The following is an 18,856-nucleotide window of genomic DNA, read 5'->3' on the forward strand; positions in this document are numbered from 1 at the left end:
TGGTAGTTTACCCTCATCTATGTGATGTTTTTGTTTCTTTTCTTTTTTGTTCTTTTCATTCTTCCTCTCTTCCAATTTCCCCTTCCTTTCTTCCTTCCTTCCATTCTTTCCTTCCCCTAGGCTGTGAGCACATGAAGAAAGTCTTGAGTCTACTTTGCTCGCCAAACCCAGCACAGTGCTTGGTGCATCTTGGAAACGATAAACACTAGATGCCTTATGTCTGTCCTCTGTGAAGTACATGGACCCAGGTGTTGAGCAACAGACTAGAAGCAAGACTCTGAGTCTTGGTCTTGCTTGGTAAGTATCTCACTGTGTGAGGAGTGGCCAAACCTGAGCCTCAAGGCTTCTTTTCAGCCCCTCATCTTCCCTGCAATGTCATGCACTTGAATAGGTCCAAGAGTGGGTACAGAGAAGGAAATCATAGCTACACAGGCCCATATTTGCCTCCTAGTCTTGGCCACTAGATGGGTTAAGTCACTGGGTGACTTTGGGCATATCTTATGAGCTCAGGCAAATGGGAATGCCACTGAGATCACGTTAGTCCAGTGTCTGACACTTAGATTTTGTCATTCCAGGTTCCTTGGTTTAAGTCTCAATAAGAGCTATTCCTGCCCCTGAAAAAGCACTGGGACCTAAGTTGGAAAGACCCAGGATCCTGGACTAGCTCCAGTATGTGTTAGCTAAGAAATCTTCAACAAGTAATCCCTCAGCCTTAGTTTCTTTAACTATAGGAATAAGAAGAAGGTTAGTCCATTCAACTTCACTGGGTTAGGGGGAGACTCAAATGAAGAGCTACTGCATGGAAGACATTTGTAAACTAAAGTGCTGCTCATAAAACCCTTGGCATCCCTGGTGAGGAGTACTGGGGCTTGGGGGTTGGGAAGGCAGCTTCAGCCCCAATTAAGCGCCTGGGTATGTATGAGCCAGAGATGCTTCCTCACCTCCCAGAGGCTTGTGGGTCTGGACACTGCCACTGCTGTTTTACAACAGCACAGAAATAATGGATGGCTTGTATTTTTCTTAGCCCTGAAATCTGAACTAGTACAAATACATTTTTTTTCCCCTCATGTTTCCCATAGCTCTTAAGGGCTTCTGCACCTGTGGATTTGGTGGGAGGTATTACAGCAATCAACTGCTAGGACATTTTTTAATTGCCAATGTCTTCTTTCCAGCCTCTCCCTTCTCTCCTTAGCAAGTATCTGATAGGAACAAAAAAAGGGCCGGTCAATGCAGTGGTCCACATGAGCACTCAATCAAGGGGTGTGCCCTGAGCATCTGCTACCTGTGTGGCACAGGGAATTCCTGACACAGATGCCGCAATAGAAATTCTTTTTGTCATTGAACAGTCCTCCTTCTTCTCCATGCTTTTCCAGCTAGAGGGGGTGTGGAAAGAGCTACACAGACACAGTTCTCGTCCAATCACTCTGAGATAAAACACAACCCTGAAGTTATGGCATCCTGAACGGATATGTGAAAAGTCCACATATCACCAGCAGATCTTCCCCTAACATTGTAAACCCAAATATAATCATTAGGAAACATTTAGACAAACCCAAAATGTGGATCATCGTACAAGGCAACTGGACTAGGCTTGTCCAAGAAAGAAAATATAATGTAAAAAAAAAAGGTAGGGAAACTATCCTAGAGACAAAAAGAAGTTAAAGAGACATAGTAACTACATGGAATGAATAATATTTGATTAGATGTTATAGCCAAAAATCCATTTTAAAACTTTGTTTCAATAATTGAAGAAACAGGGATATGGATTGTATATGATATTATGTAATTATTGTTAATTCTTTTGGTATAAAAATGGTATTGTGGTTAGGTAGGAGATTGTCCTTATCCTTATAAGATATATGCTGAGGTATTTAGGAGTAGCAACTTCGACTTGCTTTTTTTCAGATGCTCAGTCAAAACAAACAAATAAATATGAGAAAGGAAACGTAAATGTGGCAAAATGGTAATACCTAGTGAATCTAGATAAGTGATTTTGAATCATCGGAGATTTTGCCCCCCACCCAGGATACATTTGGCAATGTTTGGAGACACGGTTGGTTATTACATCAGTTTGGGTGAAGGGGTATTATTCACACTTAGTGAGTGCCAGGGATGCTGCTAAGTACTCTACAATACAGAGGACAGCCCACACCACAAAGAAGTATCCACCCAAAATGCAATACTGCCCAGACTAAGAAACCTTGAGCTACATAAAGGGTATATGGCTGTTCACTGCAACAGTCTTTCAACTCCTGTGTAGATTTGAAAACTTTTGAAATAAAAAGTTGAGAATATCAGTATCTTGTAATAACCTATAGTGGAAAATAATCTGTACAATATATATATACATATAAATATAACTGAATCACTTTTCTATACATCTGAAACTAACACAATATTATAAATCAACTATACCTCAATTTTAAAAAGTTGAGAATAAAGTTAGTCCTAAAAATGACCAAATGCTTCCTTGCTGCGTGCATGCTCTCTCTCTCTCTCTCACACACACACACACACACACATAGTGTGTACCTTGAAGACACACACTATGTCTTCAAGAAAGTACAGCAAAAAATTTTTCTCAGAGATACCTGCTATAATAAGGTGCAAAAGATATCTGTCTTATTTAGATAAGACTACCAATGTATACGTATACCGCATATAGAGATATAAGGACTAATAGACAGCAAATTTTATGTACACAAAGCAATAATTCCCCACAATTGTCCCTTAAATCATATAGTTCCAGTGTCACAATACACTCAATTTTTTAAACCATCTTAACTATTTTTAAGTGTACAGTTCAGTAGAGTTAAGCATACTCAGATTGTTGGGCAATGGATAACCCAGGCTTTTAAAGCCAAGAGACTTGCAGACCCAGAGAGCAAAGCTTGTATTGAAACCTCTGGAGCAGTGTTTCCCAACCCTGACTGTACATTGGAATCATCTGGGGAGCTTTAAGGTGCCAAGGTCTCTTCTCCAGACCAACTAAACCAGAATCTCTGGGGATCCTGATGTGAAGCCAGAGTTGAGAACTGCTGCCCCAGAACACCTCCAGGATCTGTTTTTGTCAGAACAGCAGAGATGTGGGAGGGCCAGGTGAGGCTGGAAGTCAAGACCTCAAAAGCAGACCACTTCTCCACTGGGTCTAAACAAAGGCAAGAACCACTTTATTGATGAAAGCACTGATGTAGGTGCAGTCACAGCCTTCTCTTTCCACGTATCGCATCTCTTAAAAATCCTTCCTAGAGACTCACCTTTATCTGTGAGCTTCCAAACAGTTTTCAGAGAGAGACAGAATGATGATGACATAGAGAGAGAAAGAAGATGAAGAAGGATGAGGAGAGATGAACAGGTGGCACACAGAGGATTTTTCGAGCAGTGAAAATAGCATACATATACATGATACAATAATGATGGATACATTTGTCTAATGGCATAGAATGTACTACACCAAGAGTGAACCATAACATAACCTATAGACTTTGGGTGATAACGATGTGTCAGTAGAGGTTCATCCACTGTAACAAATGTACCCCTCTGGTTGGGGATGTTGATAATGGGGGAGGCTGTGCATATGTGTGGGTCAGGAGAGAGATGGGAAATCTCTGTACCTTTCACTCAATTTTGCTGTGTACCTAAAACTGCTTTAAAAAATAAAGTGTTCTTTTTTTTTTAAAGAAGACCAAGGAACACAGAGAGACACAGAGAAGTCATCAAAAAGAACAGAGCTAGAGGGGATAGAGAGAGATGGAAAGACAGAAAGAAAGACCAAAACTTAGAACAAAACAGGGACTGACAGCAAGAGACAGAAGAGACGGCCAAAGGAACAGAATCAGAGAGAGACCAGACAGAGTCAGAGAAATTGACAGAGAAAGAGAAACAGATAGACTCAGATAAACAGACAAAAAGAGACTGAGGAAAGGCAAAAGAGGCATAAGATTACTGGACAATACAAGGTTCTTATTTTAAGAAAGGTTGAGAGAAACAGAAGGGCTCCACGTTGTCACTTACAAAGCCACAGCCGTCCTCATCCAGGAAAGGGTGGGCCTGCAGCAGGGCGTTGACCACGTCGTTATACTGCTGGGTCGTGGGGTACCTGTTCAGTGTGACAGGGAGGACATTTTTCAGTTCAAGAAGTCCGCGTTCCTCCTCATAAGATGAGTCTAAATTACATTCACTTTTCTTCAGATCGTTCTATATGACAATGTAGACATTCAAATATTGGGCAATGTTGGACTTACTACCAATATATCATGCAAAATCTGAAGAGAATAGGTTCCAAATGAATTCAAGTCTACTCTGAAAACACACCCTCTCCCAAAGCAGCAAGTCTGCCCTGTTATTACTCACAGTGAACCTTCCAGATACTTCGTCATATCAGCCTGGAGAAACTCAATGATCCTTATCCTCATGCTGTGTTCAGGACACTTCTGCTCTGCTAACATGCATTTGACATCATAAGGAAACTCTGGTAAAACATAGGACTTAGTCCATTGTAAGGCTTTATTCGCCGTTAGAACCTGTTTCACATTCCTTCTGTTAAATAAAAACACACAAAGAGTGAAATTCTACTTCAAATATATGCAACTTATTAATTCTCTACACCCTGAGAACTTATGATAGAAACCACTTTCTTGAGACCTAAATATATGGAAGTCATCAATCCATCTTCCATCCAATCATCTACCTGCAAATGTCTGAGGCCTCATCGGGTATCTCTGTTTTCTTTCCCTTTGCGCACACACGAATACTTGTCATCCTGGAGAAAAATGTCATAACAGTATAGATTATAGAATAAAGTCTGAAGTTGGAAAGAATATTGATCCATATATCTTGAAGAGTTAATATATAATGCGTAGCTCAAAACTGAACAAGGTATCTAACTAAAAGAGAATAAATTGCAATTCAGCAAAGCAAATGAGGCATACGATAAAGTCTTAGCACCTGATTCAGAAAATTCTTCTAATTAACTTACTTGGCTTCTGTTCGTAGTGAAATACAAGAGTCACTTAATTTAGTTGTTCTTGGCTATTTTAATAAGGTAAACTTGGTCTCTAAATTTAAAATAAGTATCAGATATTCTGATCCATTCAGATGAAGTTGCTACAAAAGGCTACAGAAAATGATAGCTACAGAAAGCAGATCAGTGGTTGCCTGTGGCTGGGGGTTGGAGTGAAGATTGACTGAAAAAAGGACACCAGGGAATTTTTAGGGTGATGAAAGCATTCCAAAATGGATTCTGACAATGGCTGCACACCCGCATAAATCTGCTAATATTAACTGAGCTGTATACTTTAATGGGTGAATTTTATGTTATGAAAATTATACCTCAATAAGGTTTTTTATAAAATTAAATATCAGAACCACTTTAAAACCTTAAAGTTAGTGATGCATCCAGTGTATAAAAAGTAAAATTTCCAAGTGAGTTACCAGAGACAATAGATAGCTTTTAATCCATTTCACTAATAGAATTGATTGGAATGGAAGTGAAGTAATAGAGGCAAGCCAAGCAGAAGACAAAGAAAGATTTCCTAAGTTAAATTAAGTAGGTTAATTTTCTGGTACAAGCATGGAAGCCTTAGTAGTCCAAATAAAATTCAGATGAGCTTTGAAAGTCCAGGTTTCCTTTAGAATTTTAGGTCATATTTTGTAAGAATGCAAGAGGTATAATGAAACATGGGGAATAAAGAAAAGAGGAGAAAGAACTCTTCCTCTTTTCATGATAAGCTCTTTCTCCTTTTTTTCCCTCTTTGGCAATAACTGCATCGATGATGAAAATATGTCCTGGCTAAAATGAGCACACTGATAATTTCAACGCTGGCTTCAGTACAGCAACAGGCCGTTCCCAGAAGAAATTTTTGCCTCAGCCCAAATTATTTTCCACTGTTCCTCTCTCATTTCATTCGTTTACTCAACCAATATTTATTGGGGGTGTACTAGTTGGCAAATACTCTTCTACAATCCCTATTTCCTTTCTTATTCTATTCTATTATTTCTTTCTCCCATGATCTCTCCCTTATCTACTTAAACCGAGGGTGTAAAGTAATGGCAAGTTTTGTTTGCTGTATTTTGTGCCTTCCCAAGATTTTTGAAAGGTGCTGTAACTGTGCAGGTGTTAAACTTGGTTTCAGTACAAGATTTTAACATCTATCTCCTTTTTCTCAGGAGTTTCAAGCTAATTTAGCTGCATGACCCCTTTAGACTTGTGAGGTTGCCATGTCTTATTTAGTACCACATCAATGGATAACTTCCATATTCCAATGCTATAAAATAGGACTGGAGGTAATTTTTACCTTCCTGTTCTATATATTTTTTCTGTATGTCTTTTCAACATCAGGGTAGGCACTATATAGCACGGTCTTATTTCTGTCAAATACCTAGAATGTAACTAGACACGTACAAGCTCTATCAAAGCCAGATATTCCATCTTGCTCCTAATTAGACAAAATCAGGGGCATCAAATTTTCCTTTTCTTTACATTAAAACAATTTAACAAGATATTTCGGGAGTGAATAGAATACAAGCTATGCTAACTAATACAAGTCAAAACTAGTATTACACAGAATACTAGAATCAGAAATTAAAAATACACTCTAATTTAGGTGCAGGCACAATCACTTCCCATCTATAAAACAATATTTGCATTGGATTTTTAAAATTTACTGTGAGGTTAAGATTATTCATATCTTTATTTAGGTAGAGTTGGGCAGAACACCCTAGAAGTCAGCTTAAAGTAAGTGCACAGAGCAGAAAAAATTCCCAGACTAAGAGGATGCTGATATTTCTGTTCCTACCTCAGAACCAGTGCCCTTCAACAAGATACCACCACAGAACAAAGCTCTTTAATCCAGTGGCTCTCAACCCTTGGTACACAGTACAACATCTGGAGAGCTTTTAAAACATGTTAATGGCTAGGATTGATCCCAGTCTAACTAATCAGAGTCTATTGCACTAAACACTCAGTATGTATGTAGAGTTTATATTTGTAATAAAATAAATCTTACAATAAGGTTAAGCTGACACATATGATAATTAATAGTATTATTACAGCAGTATGTGCTAATTAAAAAAAATTATGAGGTGGAGGTTCTCATGAAAAAGCTCATTGACTGAGTGGAGTCAAGGTGGCGTACTAGGAGGGTGTGGAATTCGTGTCTCCTCACAACTAGGGCACCTACCAGGCACCAATGGGGGACCACAGACACCTAAGGGGACGGGAGGAACCCCCAGCGACCGGGTAGGATGTGGGGGGGGGGGAATGCAGGGAGAGGAGAAGTGGAGGCGGGATGGGACTGATGCCCCTGAGGGGTGGCTGGGGGAAGAGAAGTGATCCCATGCCCTCAGGGGGAAATTGGGGAACCACTGGGAGGGCAGAAGATCAAAAGGGAGCATGGCCAGGTTTCCCCTGCCCACTTGGACCCCCAGGAACCTGCTAAGATCCCAAACCTGATCCTCTGCCCACCTAGACTCCCTCCAGCCACATGGGTCCTAAGGGAATGGGAGGGAGGGAAGGGGGAGCAAAAGTAAAGGCCGGACCTCTGGGACTGGCACCCTGAGGGGTGGCTGGGGGAGGGGAGGAGTTCCTACACCCAGCGGGACCCACCCATGGTTAGGGGTCCAGGGTCAACAAGGGAGACCCTGGTGGAGACTGTGGGGGAGGCATGTGAAGGAATGGAAAGGAACGGGGCCAGTGCTTTCCCTGTCCACTTAGGCACCGGGGAGCCTGTTGGGCCTAAACCCCACCCACACACCCTCACCCAGGGCCCTACCTCCAAACTCGGAACTCCACACTCCAGAGGCCCTCCTTTCCATGCACTGCCTCTCCCCTCCCATTCTGAGCAGGTCCTAAGCAGAGGCCTGGCCCCACACTCAAAGGTCACCCCCACCTGCCTAGGTCCCGCCCCACCTTAAACCCCACCCCCTGCTTAAATGGGAGAAAATATTTGCAAATGAAGGAACTGACAAAGGATTATCCTCCAGAATTTACAAGCAGCTCATGCAGCCCAATATCAAAAAAACAAACAACCCAATCCTAAAATGGGCAGAAGACCTAAATAGACATTTCTCCAAAGAAGATATACAGATTGCCAACAAACACATGAAAGGATGCTCAACATCACTAATCATTAGAGAAATGCAAATCAAATCTACAATGAGGTGTCATCTCACACCAGTCAGAATTGCCATCATCAAAAAATCTACAAACAATAAATGCTGGAGAGGGTGTGGAGAAAAGGGAACCCTCTTGCACTGTTGGTGGGAACGTGAATTGATACAGCCACTATGGAGAACAGTAGGGAGGTTCCTTAAAAAACTAAAAATAGAACTACCATACGATTCAGCAATCCCACTACTGGGCATGTACACTGAGAAAACCATAATTCAAAGAGAGTCATGTACCACAATGTTCATTGCGGCTCCATTTACAATAGCCAGGACATGGAAGCAACCTAAGTGTCCATCGACAGATGAATGGATAAAGAAGATGTGGCACATATATACAATGGAATATTACTCAGCCATAAAAGGAAAGGAAACTGAGTTATTTGTAGTGAGACGGATGGACTTAGAGTCTGTCATACAAAGTGAAGTAAGTCAGAAAGAGAAAAACAAATACTTTATGCTAACATACATATGGAATCTCAAAAAAAAATTGGTTCTGAAGAACCTAAGGGCAGGACAGAAATAAAGACGCAGACATAGAGAATGGACTTGAGTACACGGGGAGGGGGAAGGGTAAGCTGGGACGAAGTGAGAGAGTGGCATGGACATATATACACTACCAAACATAAAATAGATAGCTAGTGGGAAGCAGCCATATAGCACAGGGAGATCAGCTCGGTGCTTTGGGACCACCTGGAGGGGTGGGATGGGGAGGGTGGGAGGGAGATACAGTAGGGAGGGGATATGGGGATATACGTATTCATGTAGCTGATTCACTTTGTTGTACAGCAGAAACTAACACAACACTGTAAAGCAATTATACTCCAATATAGATGTTAAAAAAAAAGTCATTGACTGGAAAAACTTTGTTTAGCCTTAGTAAGCAAGAAAAGTCACCTAATTATTTTATTCCCAAGGAACAGACAATATGGGGCTCGCCTAGGATGAAGAAGATGGCCCTATGCAGAACAGGGCCAATGGAACTCCAGTTCTCCTAAGAAAAAATCTCAATGTACAGAAGGCAGATGTTGAGCCATGGCAGGGAGCAGAAGAGACGTACATGAGGGTAGGGACTACTTGTTTTATCTCCAGTTACATAACTTACTTAATAATTAGGACAACCCATAATATGGTCCAATTTTGTGTGCCGTTTTATTATCAGCTAGTATCCAATGTGAATTCTCAGATCCAGCCAAGGTTCAAGCCTACAGTTTCCAGGCCACACTATGCATGTGTTAGCAGTTGTTTCCCTCACCCCAATGCCCTGAGTTTCCCTCGATCTTCTAGGCTCGTCTTAGCCCTCTCCCCAGGTGGATTCTCTTCCCCACTCTCCTGCCTGTTGGGTGGTCTTTCTTGTCTGAATCTCCCACGTGGCCTGGTCCAACACTGGCCCTGTGAGTAGTCATCTTATGTCTTGGCTCCTTATCTGTTTTGATTTCCCTATGTCATTGTTGAGTGGAACAGTTTGTAACAAAATTGTTGTAGAAAGTTTTAGGAACATTTGAGAGAGATATAAAACAGTAAATGTAACATTCTATGACAGATAAACAAAGGCAGACATTAGTTCCATAAACTTGTGTTTTCATACATGAAATTGAAGTGTCACATCACTAAGTCCACAAGTTTGAGATATGAAAACTAGTGGGACCCAAATGCAAGAGAGGCAGGTCTGGGGATTGGAGTAGATTCCTCTGTATATACAAAGCGTACCTAGGAATTAGACTGTGGCTGTTGAGAATTACAAAATGATCAAACACCACCGAAAAAAACGTCCCAAAGTTTTCTCAGTTTCTCAACAGGCTTCAGCTGCATCGCATGTGGATTCTTTACAGAACAAAGGGCAGAGTTCACATCACACTCAACTGACTTCCGGTTGACTTTTGGAGTCGTTATGAATCATGCCTGCTTTCCTAGAATTTAGGTAACAAATGACACCTTTTTCTAGAGGCCCCAGCTTGGAGATAATCTGCTACCTTGAGGGATTGTGATGCTTTCCTAGTCTTGTAAAATGGTATTGCTTTCTGGTCCTCAAGGAAGAAGAGCAAGAGACAAGTGAGGACTTTGCTGTGAAGAACAGCCTTTCTCGCTACCGGTCTTAGTCTTCACATCTAAAGTACCACTACCATCAGCAGTAGTACTCCCACCACCAGAAGAGAAAGCAGTGACAAATACCATGCTCTCCAGGGACCTAACTGAAAGACTGTGCTCCACAAGCCTACATTCATTTTATTCTTTTCCACACCCAAGCTTGCAGACTTTATACACTGAAAATGGTATATATTGGGATGCCCAGTTTTTATATTATCAACTCTGAAACTAAATGGCATGTAACCACAGAAACATCTAAAAGTTTCAGTGTTTTTGGAACACAGAAGAAGAGAAAGGAAGCAAGAGGAGGCTTAGACATTTGTTTAAAGAACTTGCTATCATCTTACCATAGGACAGAAAAGGACCTCATGATACATATCTTCAAAAGAGGGACCAAATTTCACCAAACTACAAAGTTAAACAGAAATGTTGCTTCTGTGTTCTGATGCCAGTACTCTGAGAATTACCTGCTTTACTGTACCCAGGCAAGACTTTCCACTGCTAAGGAAACAAAGTAAACAAGAAGTTCTGAAAAGCCCAATAAAGAGATACATGCCAATGAGCAAGGTGAGATGCCATCTCTGAAAATAGTGGACAATGTCACTGCAAGACATGCAAGGACTATGAAGGAAATGCTGCTTTCTTGCTGCAACTGATGGTAACCACCACTACTTCAGAAAATGTTTGCTCCACATTCTCAGCCTTTTGCTGATTGCTTTTAATTTATGTTTTACAGCTCTGGGCTATCACAGCTGCTATTTAATCTATGAGACTTCCAGAAGAATTTAGTTTCTGAAAGGCATGTGTGAACACATAATCAGGCATAAAGTAGAGGTAAAGATGTGGATGGCATCAGGCACTCTGCTGTGGCACAAACAGGCACCTCTCAGATCCTCCCGGCCCTTGCTTGCCAGTGCGAGATTCAAGACCCCAGGAACTTTTGGGGCCCTGACTAATCAAGCAAAGGAGCATAAAATACATACATCTTTTATTTCTTCCTATTCCCCAATTCTTCTTGGTATTGAGAGATGGACAAAGACCCAGAAACTTCTGGCCTTTACCCTCAATATTTATACTTATTAGCATGACAGTCACAAAAACAGATCTCATGGAGCTATCATGTCTGAGTCCCTCTTTCTTTTTAATTCCTCATTCATACAAAAGAAAAAGTAATGAGACACTACCTACACAATTGTTGCAAAATGGTTGAGTACTACTATTATGTAGTTCAGAATTATCAAAATCTGGTAGTTCGGGGTTGAATGGATCTAGGGCAGCTTTTTTTGTTTTGTTTTGCGGTACGCGGGCCTCTTACTGGCTCCACATCTCCCGATGTGGAGCACAGGCTCCGGACGCGCAGGCTCAGCGGCCATGGCTCACGGGCCCAGCCGCTCCGTGGCACGTGGGATCTTCCCAGACCGGGGCACGAACCCACGTCCCCTGCATCGGCAGGCGGACTCTCAACCACTGTGCCACCAGGGAAGCCCGACTCCAGTGATTTTTAACTCACACGACTGGATGATGGAGCCACTGTCTGAGATAGGACTTGGGAAGGGAGCGAATCTTCTCTCTCACTCCATTCCGCAGCCCTGGACAAAGGGCAGGACCAGAGTGAAAATATTTAAAACAGGTACCCCTGCCTTGTCCTCATCTGCCTACACATAGCTGATTGCCCAGGAGGGGACATCTGATCCACAGTAGACCCCTCAGTTCCTCTTCCCCAGATACTGAACTAAGCAACACTGAAAGGCTGAGTCCGTTGGCTGGAATGACCTGAGCTGTTTTCAGGGAGAACTTCCTCTGGAGGCAGTGCTATATGGCCAGCCAGTCTGAATGGGGCAGAGCAGCCATGAGTAGTAGGATAACCAATCCTCATAGGAAGAAGGAAGTGACTGAAACAGATGAGGAAAGCAGAAGAGAGATGGACACAGCCATCATGTGGATCCATGAGAGGGAGGGACAGCTTCACCCCCGGCTTTCCAGCACCAGTGCTTCTGTACCCAGGGCACTGGGTTTGAGTACATTTGTATTTCTTACACCTATATATACATGCTAAGGCAAGGGACATGAGCTCATTTCTGGACATGTTTAACTCTGCGGTTAAACTTGTGGATAGTGAAGGGTAGAAGGTGGTCATATAGGTTAGGACAGACTTTATGATTAGAAGAAAGATACGAGAGTATTGGCTCTGGTTTCCAAACCCTCTGATTTCTCTCCATTTCTAACCCAATTCTGTTTTTTTCCATGCCAGACACTATAAAGAATGAGAAATACCCTGAAGTACAGGCTGTGTCTTTGATCAGCCTCGTGAAAAAATGGGGAATAATAATCCTGCCTGGCCAGCATTGCAGGACCATATGAGAATGGAATACCATCAGAGGGCTGAGGAAGAGAAACGACCTAGAGAACTTGTAGAAGGTGGCATCCTCATTTCCCACAGGCAGCAAGTAGGTAGAGGAAAGAGGTCCTCAGGCAAGTGGCATTACTGCATGGAGGAGTGCTGTGTAGATGGCGGTCCACTGAGTGCTTTCCAGGTGCTTCCACTGTGCTTAGCACTGAGCAGGTATGGTCTGATTTTAGATAATTGTCCTCACAGGAGCACCATGAGGCATGCACTGTATTCATTATTCCTGTTTTGCAGTTTGGATACTGATTCACAGCAGTATTAGGGTTGGACCACTGGGACGAATCATCACTCTTCCTGTCTCTGCTGAACAGTCAGAGAAGGCCCGGCTGCTTCTGGCAGCTTCCTGAAGGGGTCGCTGAGGACGCGTGGCTGACTCTGCACACCTGGATCCACATCAAAGACAGCACTTGGGACCAACAAGCACCCATGAGTAGAAAGGAGGTGAATGAAGCCACCATTGAAATGTATTTACATCTTCTGAACCATAGTTCAGACCAGGAAGACCCCGTAAGACATCCCCTCTACCTCCTTGCTCACTGCCCCAGATGGGAACCAACGTCATGGAGGAAGATGGACCCTAACACTGGGACATCTTGGGCAGCTGGAGACTTTGAGCCCGGGGGTGAGAGTGCAAGGTTGAAGGTGGTGGAGAGAGAAAGAGAACAGAGAGGACGCCCAGAGCTGAAGCCCATTTGCAAGAGCTCCTGATCAAAGGTGCAGTGTTTCCTGCACTCACGGGGCCTCTGGGGGCAGGCAGCCAGGGGCTGAGGCTGCTGCTGCCTTTGGTCTCCTGAGCTCCCACACTGATGGCGGTAGATTCTGTGCTGAGGTGAGAACAGCCCATTTGGGAAACCTAGCTAGAGGCCCCTTGACTTCTCTAAATCTCAGTTTAACTCATTCACATAAAAGAGAATAATGCCCACCTTGCAGGACTTCTGTGTGGACTAAACGAGACGATAATGTAAAGGGCTTGTAAAAACTATAAAGGACCACACCCTGGCTTGACTGTTGCCTGACTATTCTTCTACGCCAGCTGACATCTCTCTTTTCAGTGACAGTACATTTAACGAAAAGCATTTGCTCATCAGCTGCTGCAAACAATAGGTATCACGAGTGATGCATGAACTGCACGGGCCAGGTGACTGGAAAATGCTGTATAGGCCGCCATGACTCTTGGACTGTATCTTACCTACAGTCCCCCTCAGAACTTCGTCTGAGCGCCACATTTCTGGGTCTGGTTCTCTAGGTCTATAGTTTTCCTCTGTTCCAGCATAGCCCGTATATTGAAATACTACAGCCCAAAATCCCAGCGTAGGAATATGAGGAAATGTTTACCAAAGCAGTGCTTCCATCAGGATTCGCCGAGGTAAGACACCAACTACAAAACTCAAATCCGAAACAAAGACTCTACAAAAGGCATATTCTATAGGACACTATTTACTGAATAAATTCCATCTTTGTGGCTACTGCCAATCACTCTGGACAGTGTAGGGCAGAGAAATCATCTTTTTCCTTAACAACGTGTAATTGAAAGATGCATGATATCATCTCAAAATTTTACTTTTTCAATGTGAAGATCAAAAAGTTTAACCTTCATCTCTTACCAAATATCTTCATCACTTGATTTACAAAAATCCCTTCCAGAAAAACAAATAGCTTCCACTCAGAAATACATTTAAACACACGAAACCTCATAAAAATGAAGGAAAATATTATCATTTGGATTTCAAATGTTTAGAAGTTGTCAATCCCACCTCTGTTTCAGTACTCTTTGGTCAATCAGATCATTATTATGGTTTTCAGCTGGATAGAAAGATGGCATCTGCTCCCCACGACTGGCTGGACTGGAGGACTGTTCACCCCTGTCACCAAGAAAGAAAAGGTGGGTCAGGGGCTATTCAATAGGGGTCACAATTATTGCTCTCACAGTGGTTCTCACAGAGAGTAGGAGTCAGCCCATAGAAACTCTATGATCTGTGTCCACTTTTAAGCTCCACTTTAGAGTCCTGACTGAGAGAACTGAAAGAGAAATCCTCTGAGGTCATCTCACTCAGTTCATACATGCCAGGAGAGAGACAATGCCAGTTCACAGTACTGTTTTCACCAATCCATCACATTTATAAATGGCGTTATGATAATCCTTTCCTTTATGAAATAATAGTGATGACAGAATGTACTTTTATTGGTCAATATTCTTATTTGGCAAAAAAAAAAAAAAAATGGAACTCTATGTCAGATCCTTCCTCTATTCCCTGTCATTTTGGGGGACCTTTTATTATCTGTAAAATTTCATGATCTTTGAACCACACTTCACTAACACCCTCATTTTCTAAGTGATACAACTAAAGCCCTGAAAGGAAAACAACTTGCTCACCACCACAAGCTACTCAGTAGCAGCAACAGTTGACCTCAGTTTTCCAACTTCCAACTTTCCAACTTCCTGTTCAGTGATTTTTCTACCAGCTTCAACAAGAACGACACCAAAAAGCAACTGCAGATACTCCTACCTATTACATATTCCTATCATTTGCCTAAGTCTGAATAGGATGCCAAATATCCTGTCCAGATGTGGCCTGTGAAGTTTTTTTAAAAATAACATACCAGGCAGCCATTAGCCATTAAATGAAATTTACATGCAAGTTGAAACCCATCTGAAACCTCTGATCTAGAATGCCATTTTATAAACCATTTAGAAGGAGTCTTAAGCATCATTTATTCTACTCACTTCATTTTACAGTTGAAACTAAGAAAAGTCAAGCAAATCTCCAAGGTTAGCTGAGTAGCTAATACCAGAACAGGGATTTAAAATCAAATGTTTTAATACCTAGCTTCAGGGTTCTTTTTACTATGCCAAGTTTCCTATCTTTATTAAGCACTTCCTAAAAGGGTTTAATTAAGTAGCATATTAAATAAATAGCATATTTTCATACCTTTTTCTATTATCATGATTCCCATAGGAAAATATATTTGTCTAGTGGCTATATAGTTGACAATAAGCAAATATAGCCAATAAACATTTTAACAAACTATAACCTATAAACTCACTTGCAATTGTGATTTTGCACCAGGATAATTTAATTTGAATGCAAGACAACACAAACCTTAGAGTCAACTATTTACTTGGGTGAAAAGCCCCCACTCAGTCCCTGGAAAACCAGTGTTCCAAGTCTTGGTTACATTTGAAAATGGCTTTCTTAACCAGGTTAACAAAGTTTAATATTTAGCAAAAAACTATTTTGGTCTGGGAGAAGAAGGAGAGGTTTTCTCAAAGACTGTGATACTCCTAAGATCAGTGTGAATTAACATGAAGTTAAGTACTGTATTACTTTTCACAACCTACAGATGAAGCAACAGGGGTGTCAACATTTAACATAATCAATCCAAGTCAGTGATAGAACCAGGAATGATGCCCGGGTTTCCTAGCAGTCCAGTTAGTTCTCATTTACTAGAGAACATTATAAACTGATTTGCAGTGGAAACAAGGGTGTCTGTTTTCTTCCAAGCTCTGCCTAAGGCAATATCAAGATGCCAGTCAACTGAGGGGTACTTCCAGCTCAAAAGTCCAACTCATCCAAGAATGCTGGGAAATTACTTTGAGCTCTATTTGAGGTTTACACCCTCCCTTCACTGGAAAGGAGTAAAAGCATACAACGCGAGCTTCAACAAAAGTCACATATCTTTTACATAGATACGTCAAAACAATGTTTAGAAGAAATCCTTCAAATAAATCAAATGGTAGAATCTCCAGACTAACTGTGGACCATTCCTTCAAGTCTACCCGTCCCCCTCCTTGTCCCAAATACCCAAATATTCTAGAAGTCAAATGACTTAGCCGGGTCTCTCTAACATTGTATTGCTTATAAAAGAGCAAGACAGAAATATATAGTTTGACAGATATAACCTGAAAAACTTAAAGTAAAAACTTAGAATGAATTTCACCAAACATCATAATCTTACTTTAAAAATTAATAATTGGTCTGCAGTAATTATTTAAACTTAGACACCTTGCAAAAAGTCTCAAATATGGAAAAACCAAAACAGAATGCCTGAGATGATCCTGGGGCATAGAATTGCAAAGTGCAATTTTTAATTTTATAATTCCTGTTGTCATTCCTTTTTATTGCAGAAGTCGGTGATAAAAAACAAACAAAAACATCCCTAAACCTCAAAGCCATCACAAATTTTTCTACATGACTTTTGTGGGATGCTATCATAGCATTCAGCACTCCAAGAATACTCTTGAGAAATTAAAAAATCCACTGCAGCAAGAGTCTTTAGCAAATTATATTATGAAGGCCTCTAGAGGAGAATATAAATTAGTTACTATAAGGAATCCTTGGCAAATAAATAAATACACAAATAGCTTTGGGACAAGCAAAGGAGCAGAAAAAGATGCCTTTCTCAAACACTAATTTTAAGACCTAAGCTGCAGTTCATTTCTGCTGGTGTTATATGTACATTTTAACTGCTTGTTATAGAGCTTTCTATGTAGGAACTCTGGGCTTACAGGTCTTCCTTAACAAACGGAGTAAGTGTTAAAAAAAACTGGTGCATTTAAAAATAAAAGTATCTTGACTCATAAAACTTTGCAAAAAGTCTCACTGTACACACAATCTGCAAATGGCCACAATTTTCAAAGAGGTTTAAACCCCAGATGTCACGCTACAGCCATCATCAGGAAAGCACAGCAAAAATAAAGCCATTCCTGAACACTTACTCTGGCGGTGCTTCTGCTTGCGTGACCAGGGCTGTTTCTCCAGGGGACTTCAGTTCTTGATTCTTCTGCTTATATTCTTTAATTAAATCCATTAGAACAGCCTGGTGCCCAATTTTGTTTACTAGTTGCTGAACCATCCGATCATTAAGCGCTAGAAGAGCGGCCCCACTTACTTCTTCCTCTGGGAAAAAGGAAAAAAAATGTCTCTACCTGTCTGCTGGGTAAAGCACTGTAAAACACAGCACTCTGCACAGGCAGAATTATTTACGGTATTAAACGATGCATCTAAACTTGTGCTTTGCAGGTATAAAATTATCTGTGTTTTGACAAAAAAAATAGAACACGAATATTGCATAATTCCAAATACATGTTGGCTCCTAAGAAAGTACCACAACCTAGAGTCACAGTAAAAACTTTTTACTTCCACATTAATGCCTCCCCTCTCCGGATTCTTTCTAACAGACACAGTTTTGATAAGGAAAAATTATTTTTGGAAAAGTATTCTTCATGGTACCTACCAGGCAACATTCCATACTTGTAAATCCAACACTACGCAAAGCTGCACAAGTTGCATATTTATAGACAAAAGCAGTATCAAATGCATATATCAAATATGTATTTCAAGTTACTCAAGATTTATCTTATTTGAGATCTTTTTGAAATACTAGATTCTCTCGTGGATACCAGGTCAAACGCAAACTCTGCTACAGTCAGTAGAGAAATGAGTTTCCCACTGCAGCAACTCCACATCAATGTTCACATGCATTAGGGAAAAAAAAAATCAATAACACAGGACACTCAATATCTAGGCTGCTCAATTAACATTTTTGAAAGTGTAAACAACTCACCTTGAAACCTATGAACTAGCTCTCCTAAGTTTTTCTCCACCAACCAACTGCAGACCTGATCAACTGACCAAGTTTCCATTGCTGTAGCCTGTAAATACACCTGTAGAATAAAAAGAGGAGTCTTCAGTTTTTCTTTCTGACTGTTGCTCTTTTATTTATTTCTTTATTTTTACCAATCAGCTCTCTAATCTCAGCCCTTTCTTTGCCAGATTCTTTGAGGCTCTCAATGCTAAGCTTCTTTAAAATTATTCTTTTCCCGATACACATTTAAAAGTTGCTAATAAAACAAACACTTTTTTTAAAAACGAGACCAATTTGAACCTATTTCCTGGTCTCATTTCTCAAATTTCTTCACCTTCTCCTACTTCTTTTCCACAGGCATCCCTCAGCTTTACTCACAGACAGCCAGAGTCATACAATGGTACCCAATCCTGTACCATTAACACCCAGGTTTCTTCACAAAGAAAAGGAAGGTGTGAAATTCACCACTACCAGGCTCATCGAGAAGTTGTTGACATTTACAAAAGGGGTGGGCAGGGGAGGAAGGGAGGAAGGATCAGGTAAAAGCCTGACAGAGATACTTAGTAAACCAAGACTGGTTAACCCCTTGCTGCTCCCCATGGAGGAGAG

The 18,856-nt window shown here is 41.2% G+C and overlaps 1 protein-coding gene across 1 annotated transcript in view; it reads right to left on the minus strand.

Annotated features, from left to right (window-relative positions):
- SAMD3 (sterile alpha motif domain containing 3) overlaps positions 1-18,320 on the minus strand; it is a gene marked incomplete at its 3' end in the record, with an annotated part of 46,025 nt that extends 27,705 nt beyond the window's left edge. The window contains exons 1-5 of the mRNA XM_081251205.1: positions 18,227-18,320; positions 17,379-17,559; positions 14,416-14,523; positions 4,354-4,539; positions 4,015-4,099 (exon numbers count right to left, since the gene is read on the minus strand). Of these exons, the coding sequence (XP_081107331.1) occupies positions 4,015-4,099; positions 4,354-4,539; positions 14,416-14,523; positions 17,379-17,559; positions 18,227-18,305 (639 nt within the window). The 5' untranslated portion in view covers positions 18,306-18,320. The remainder of the gene's footprint in view (positions 1-4,014; positions 4,100-4,353; positions 4,540-14,415; positions 14,524-17,378; positions 17,560-18,226) is intronic.
- Positions 18,321-18,856: the final 536 nt, after the last annotated feature.

The sequence above is a fragment of the Mesoplodon bidens genome (assembly GCF_964165515.1).
Source record: "Mesoplodon bidens genome assembly, chromosome: 12".
NCBI lineage: Eukaryota > Metazoa > Chordata > Mammalia > Artiodactyla > Ziphiidae > Mesoplodon > Mesoplodon bidens.